This window comes from Pipistrellus kuhlii, unplaced genomic scaffold (genome assembly GCF_014108245.1).
Source record: "Pipistrellus kuhlii isolate mPipKuh1 unplaced genomic scaffold, mPipKuh1.p scaffold_m20_p_5, whole genome shotgun sequence".
NCBI lineage: Eukaryota > Metazoa > Chordata > Mammalia > Chiroptera > Vespertilionidae > Pipistrellus > Pipistrellus kuhlii.
This window is the reverse complement of record NW_023425551.1, coordinates 32417321-32424318: the sequence shown is the minus strand read 5'-3', so window position 1 is coordinate 32424318 and position 6998 is coordinate 32417321. Positions and strand designations below refer to the sequence as shown.

General features: G+C 55.5%; 1 protein-coding gene across 1 annotated transcript in view; it reads right to left on the bottom strand.

Moving 5' to 3' along the window:
• Positions 1 to 3199: 3199 nt before the first annotated feature.
• The window catches only part of BEND3 (BEN domain containing 3), a 33262-nt gene continuing 29463 nt past the window's right edge, over positions 3200 to 6998 (bottom strand). Inside the window, exon 4 of the mRNA XM_036414810.2 lies at positions 3200 to 6947. Within this exon, the coding sequence (XP_036270703.1) occupies positions 4701 to 6947 (2247 nt within the window). The 3' untranslated portion in view covers positions 3200 to 4700. The remainder of the gene's footprint in view (positions 6948 to 6998) is intronic.

Sequence of the window (6998 nt, the reverse complement as noted above, 5' to 3'; positions counted from 1 at the left end):
CCAGGCGGTTCCAGACGGACCTGGAAGCTTCCTTAGAGCCCACTGCATCTCCCTCCCAGTGACCGTGGAAATCAATCCGGGGTGGCACTCTTTTCCGGGATTTCCTACGGCAGCTCACACAGATGGAAATCCTCCGAATTTTATTTTCTTTTAATATATTTTATTGGTTTTTCACAGAGAGGGAGAGGGATAGAGAGTTAGAAACATCGATGAGAGAGAATCATCGATCAGCCGCCTCCTGCACACCCCCTACTGAGGATGTGCCCACAACCACAGTACATGCCCCCGACCGGAATCGAACCCGGGACCTTTCAGTCCGCAGGCCGACGCTCTATCCACTGAGCCAAACCGGTCCTGGCTGAATTTTCTTTTTGGTAGAAAACAAAGATACTTACAGCTGGAAGGGGCTTAAGAATTTAGCTTTCCGTCGAGTCCTGCTTAAATTCGATCGTGTATTTCGCCTCTGGGGCTCCAGCCCTTGACCAATCCCAACCTGCGCGTGGCTTGGGGACAGGTGTCAGGCTCACGGCCGCCCTCACTCCCGGGGGAGGGGGGGGGGGGAGTGTCCCAAACACAAGCCACAGCTTACTTCAATATTGCGGCCCTTGTGCCAAAAAAAAGTCCCTCTGACAGCTTGAGACATTACCACTACTATGAAATATTAAAGTTGACGATTTGTAATTAGCTGGAGACTGAGAAGAAACACACATCCTTTTGTTATCAGTTAATAACATGTTAGCTTTGAGGAAGCAAATCCCATTTAATCCAAAGGGAAAAGCAGCTCTGCCGGCCGGGCCTCAGGCTGGGAGCGCTGGGAAAGATAAAGTGAATGTGTGTGTGTGTGTGTGTGTGTGTGTGTGTGTCCCACACACACACCATGTGGCCAGGAAGCGGGCTGTGCAGAAAGGGGCTAGGATTTATTTGGAGGCTTTTCACTCAGCTGTGACAGCTCCAACACCCCCGTGGGGAAGCCCCAGAGGCTGGGGTGCCCCAAGCATTCATGTCCCACCCCCCACCCCAAGGGAGCAGTGAGGAGGCCGCAGAGAAAGACAAATAGACCAAGAAACCTCTTCCCTGAGGAAATAAGATGTTACGAGACCATATTTTTTTTTTTCTATTTTTAAACATTTTATATAACTCATAAAACAGTGCTTGTATAAAAATTCACACAAAGTTGCTAGAGAGCATACAATTTCCAAAAAATGTCCTGGGTTGTTGTTACATTCAGTTTTCTAATGATGCATTCAAATCCACGGTAAAATGCAGACATTATGTGATAGTTCATTCTCTTTGGTAAAACTATTCTCGTTATTTTGTCTCCTCACAGTATTAACTCTGATATCCGCTTTGTGCAGGGTCTGCTACCACTAGGATGTCAGAAAAACATTAAGGCTGGATCTACGCGAGGCAAGTATTCCCAAATGGCAGTGACAGCCCTGGGCCCCCAGCCCCACTTCATATCACCTAGCTACACAGGCAGGGAGAGAGCTCAGCGGGCTCCAGTCAGGGGTCTTGAGAAAGCCCCTCTCCATTCAGGCAAGAGGCAAAACGTTTTGGGGAAAGGGGGAAACCGAGGCCATTTCTACAGGAACCCGGTGCCATGCTAGGGTCTGGTCAGGCCAGTGACTCTTACCATTTAAACAGCTAATCCATTCATCACTCAGTAGATCCCATTGGTGGGTTGATGATTGCAGCTGACATGACACCCTCCCCTCCTCCCCCAACTTACAGAAAGGAAGGTTCAGGGCCGACATGGGATGGGGAGGGGCACACGAACACCCTCGACACAAGACACGACTTCACTCCCTGTCACAGGGCTGTGGTCGGGCAGACACAACCGGAGGGAACTGAAGCGGGGTTAGAACACTTAGGACGACCATGACTACCTTCATACATTCTTTTAAAAGCTCCTTAACACAGAACAGGAGGGGCACTACCACCTAACGTGACTTGCTACTTTACTTATCGTCAGAATGTGTCTGTGCTAATTCTTTATTTCTCCGGGTACAAGGCAGAAAAACACCCCGAAAAACAAGTGAAAACCAAAAATTTAGATAGAAAGGGGGAAGGGATTTGCCAACAGATCTTATGGAAAATAATACATTTCAAAAACAAACAAAAAACAAGTAGTTTGTAAGTAGTTTGTACTTCTATTGCTTCATGTAAAAACTGCCCCTGAGCCCACCTGTATGGCTGGGGAACGGAGGGCACCACACAGGCCACAGGGCCTGCATTCGCTTCCTGCCAAGACCGTCCAGAGGGACAGCACACAGCTCCCAGAGTGTGGTCACCTCTCTTCACGGAAAGGGACACTAAGATTTGGGGAGGGCAGGGGGAGAAGCCCTACGCAGGAAAGGTATAAAAGGAAACCACCCAAATAGAGTTTCCAGAAAACATGATCTAGGTTACGGAGACAGAGTTCCTCCTTAGAACCTAGAACCTGTTGATTTCTTTAACGTGGGTACATAGGCCTTAAAAGAAATGATTGTGCTTCTGAAGTTGCAGGGTCACATTCCACCCTCTAGAAAGCAGGACAACGTTCACATGGCTTGGAATCCTCTCGGATGCATCCTGGAGACCAGAACGAATCCCACGGCACTCCCCGACCAGCAGGGCTGGCAGGCGACGGCCACTGCCGTCTTTGGGTTGGGGGTAGGCCATGTGTGTACATGCATGTATGTGTGCACATGTGCATTGGCTTGCGTGCATTTGTGTGTTTGGGAGACTAAGGCATAGAGAAAGGCGCAGGTGAGGGGGCGTGGGGTGACCCTCCTGGCTGCTCCAGTCCCCTCTTCTTTCCAGGCACAAAGAAGCGGAAGTTGTTTACGTGGGTCCCCATCATCTCACTTGTTTTTTTAAAAAGAAATGTGTGCGTGCACATGTGGGTGGGTGAGAGAGCCATTAAATCCCTGTGCATTTCTAAATTTCAATAATGTAGGACTGCAGTTCCAACAGAAATAAGCTGTAAATGGCATTTAAAAGCAATTTTAATAAAGCTAGGTCGGCACGTAAACATTGTTCAAAATCCTGTCATATCTATTAAAACAAACCAGCCAACCAGCCTGCTTGGTTGGAACCAAAGTCCTTGTCAGCTGAATAAAGACAATTCACAGACTGCTTCTATTGCTTCTGCATTCTAAGGTAGCCCATGTGTAAGCCACAGGGCTTTATGACTGCCCTGTGTGACTCACTCATTCCCCCAGGTTCCTGGTACGATGCATTCATTCAGTTTGAGTTCTAGTCTGTTTCCTTTTCCTCTTGGGCATTTGGGCCCCAAAGTCAGGTACATAAAAGTATTGTTTTCAAGAACTTTAACTCCTGGGGGATTTCCTGGCTGGGACTCCTGGAGAACATGCCACTGGCCTGGAATACTGTGACCTTCCCAACCGGTGGGAAGAGAAGAAACGTCTCAATCCAAGGCAAGGGACCAAGATGTCGGGCAGCAGGGCCTTCTGGGGGTCTGAGGGGAGAGCTCTGAGTGGACCCTGGGAAGGGACACGGAGCCCCATTTGAGATGACCTGTGTCCTTCCAATACCGGGTATCCCTCAGGACTGGGCCTGCCCTGAGGAACAGGATGCATACTGATTGGAGGAGCTAACACAGAGCTGTGGTGAAGTCGCCACACAGCCCCCAGAACCCAGGTTTCGCACACACACACACACACACACACACACACAGAAAGTAAACAGTTCTAGGTGGGTCCAAAGGGACCCGTCCTTACAGCAAACAAGAAGCTGATTACTCACACACACTGTTCTCCAAGGACACGTGTCTGCCCCTCCCACCAGCCTCCTCAGATGGAGAGGGAAGGGGGCAGTGAAAGGACACAGCTCAAAGGACACTGTGAACGTGTTTCCACGTCTATCTACATTCATCTCATCATCATCATCCAGTGTTCTTGTCTACAGAGAGGGAGCACAACACTCCACCCACCCAGCAACGACCAACGGGCCAGGCCACGAGGAAGCCCCTCCTCGGCACCACAGCGCAGGGAGGAAGGGGCCGTGGGGCAACGGGATGTCCGTCACCCTGTTCCTCTGCCGCCATCCAAGGGGCATCCGGACTCCTCAAAACCAGATGTGAAAGACAAGGTCAGTCAAGTCGGTCTCTCTGCCACCTGCAGCTATCAGCCACCGTGCAGAAGCACGGCCATTCTAAGCATTTCATAAATCTGAAACCATCTTCAAAAGAAACCCCGGCAACTGAAGTCATCGAACAGTATTTCACCATGAATATTTAAAAGATTCCCCCCATCCCCTAAGCAAATTGGCCCCCAAAGAGCCCAAGTGATCTTTTTTTAAAAAAAAGGGTTTCCTTTTAATTTAAAAAACAATTGATAAAAATGGAAGATGTAAAACGTGGGAAGAGGAACAGGAGTTGCTGAATTTGCATTTCACACTGAGAAGAAGGGGAGGGCAAGCCGGGAGAGAGAGAGAGAAGCCTGCTCCTGAGGCCTCGGCTCTCCCAGCTCCGCCTTCCCCAAACCGGCCGCACCCCTGGGGGGACGCAGGGATGCAGGCCGTAAGTCAGAGAGACCAAACGTAAGGCTTCGTTCTGGCGGTTGGGTGGGTGGTGTCTTGTGTGCAAAAGTAGTAAGCCACTTGCCCCTGCCGTAAGGTGCGTGTCCGTGGATACCGTACACGTAGCTCCGAAGGAAGGCTCAGGCCCGGGAGGGGGGGGGGGGAGGGGGAGGTACCCGTCATTTCTCCACTTTCTTGGCTTTCTTGAGGATGTCACATTTTTTCCTGTTGGGGCGGCGGCACCGCTCGTCGATGCTGGGGATACATTCGTAGTGCCACACCTCCTCCATCTTCTCCACGGGGTACACGGCCTCCACGTAGTGGCGGATGAGTCTGAGCCGCGTGGGGTCCAGCTGCTTCTTGTTGCAGGCGCCCGAGTGGTTGTACTGCAGCCGGAGGTTCTCGGCCGTGAAGAGTTCGGGGAAGAGCCTGACCAGGAGCCGCGCCGCGAAGTTGCCCACCGAGAGGCTCTGCTGCACGATCTCGCGCACCTCCTTGTCGGACAGCAGGTACGGCGAGGGCACCGGGAAGTCGGGCGAGGGCACCACCAGCTCGTCCAGCGGGATCTTGCAGAAGTCTTTGCTGCTCCGCTCCGGGGGCAGCGGAGGCCCCTCGTACTCCTCGCGGAACCTCTCGGCGGAGCTGACGGCGTAGCCCGCCAGGTCCCGGCCCTCGGGGCCCGGCACATGCACCTTGCGCTGCTGCTGGTAGGAGCGCCGCTGCTCCGTGTCGCGGCGGCGGCAGCGCTCGTCCAGCTTGCCCACGAACTCCAGCGTCCAGACGCGGTCGTTCTTGGCCCGCGGGTAGAGCAGCTGCACGTAGTGGCGGATGAGCCTGATGCGCGACGGGTCCAGCTGCTTCTTGCCCAGCGAGCCGCTGCAGTTGTACTGCTTGCGCAGGTTCTCGTGCGTGAAGAGCTCGGGGAAGAGGTGCACCAGCAGGCGCGAGGCGAAGTTGCCGATGGACAGGCTGCTCTCGTAGATGCCGCGCAGCTGCTCCTTGCTGAGCAGGCAGTCCGCGCCCGGCACCTCGAAGTCGGGCTGCGGCACCTCCAGCTTGTCGAAGTCGATGGGCACCAGCCAGATCTTCTTGGACCGCCGGCCGGGCCGCTCGCCCTCGAAGCTGTCCTCCACCTTGACCACGGAGACGTCGTCGGGCAGGCTGGAGGAGTCGTAGCAGTCGTCCCGCGGCGGCTCGCCCTCGCTGCCCCCGTCCAGCCCCAGCGCCTCCAGCTCGTCGTTCATGCGCTGGGCGCACTGCTGCAGCCAGGCTTCCTCCTCCTGCATGTCGGGGAAGTAGATCTCCGTGTAGTTGCGGATGATCTGCAGCCGCTGCGGGTCCAGCTCCTGCTTGCCGCCGTCCCCGTAGCAGCTGTACTGCTCGCCCAGCTTGCGGTGGTCGAAGAGCTCCGGGAAGAGCCGGTGCAGCAGGAACACGGCGAACTCGCCCGGCGAGGAGGCCTCGTCCAGGAACTCGGTGAGGTCCTGCGTGTCCACCACGTGGTCCGAGGCGATGGTGCTGCTCCGGTCCAGGGACAGGGCCTCCTCCTGGTCTTTGCTGTCCAGGAAGTGGCCGGCGTCCACCGGCTCGGCCTCGAAGAAGCCGGCCCCCGGGCCCCCCGGCTGGCTGTCCTCCATCTCCCGCTGGGCCCAGAAGCGGCTGAAGAAGTCGTTGAGCTGGGGCAGGCACTCGGCCTGCCACACGGCCGTGTCCTTCACCGAGGGGTAGTAGACCTCCACGTAGTTGCGGATGAGCTGCAGGTGCAGCGACTCCAGCTTGCGCTTGGCGGCGAAGCCGCAGGCGCTGCAGCCGCGGGAGAAGTCCACGTCGCTGAAGAGCTCGGGGAAGAGCTGCACCAGCAGGCGGCAGGCCAGGTCCCCGCCCGACAGGCTCTGGTCCACGATCTGTTTGAGCTCGGCGGCCGTCAGCTGGTACTCGGGGGGCGGCTGGAACTTGGCCACCGTCTCCGGGGGGCTCACCTGCTTCTTGATGCGGCTCACCTCCAGGGACAGCAGGTCCACCTTGCTGTGCAGCTGGGACATGTTGGAGGAGAGCGTGTTGAGCATGTAGAACATCTTCTGGATCAGGAAGTAGATGTTGGGGTCGCCGTCGGTGGTGGCCGAGGCCACGCTGTCCCGCTTCTGAGTCTCGTTCAGGAGCCGCAGGGGCGAGGGGCTGTTGGCGGGGTTCGCCTTCTCCAGGAGCTCGTACGTGCTGAGCACGTCCCCCGCCGGGGGGTTCTTCTTCTCCATGATCTTGTGCGAGATGCCGTACAGGGGCTTCTTGTAGGAGGGGGCGGTCGCGTCGCTGCAGGGCTCCTCCTCCCCCGGCCACGTGGAGACCGAGTTCTTGCCCCTGCCGGCCTGCTCCCCGTTGCCCTGGCAGGGCAAGCTGTTCTCCCGGTTCCTCATGCCTGCTAGGAGCGCCTGGAAAACACAAGGTGTGTTAGGGGATGTTCTGATTTACTGCACCCCACA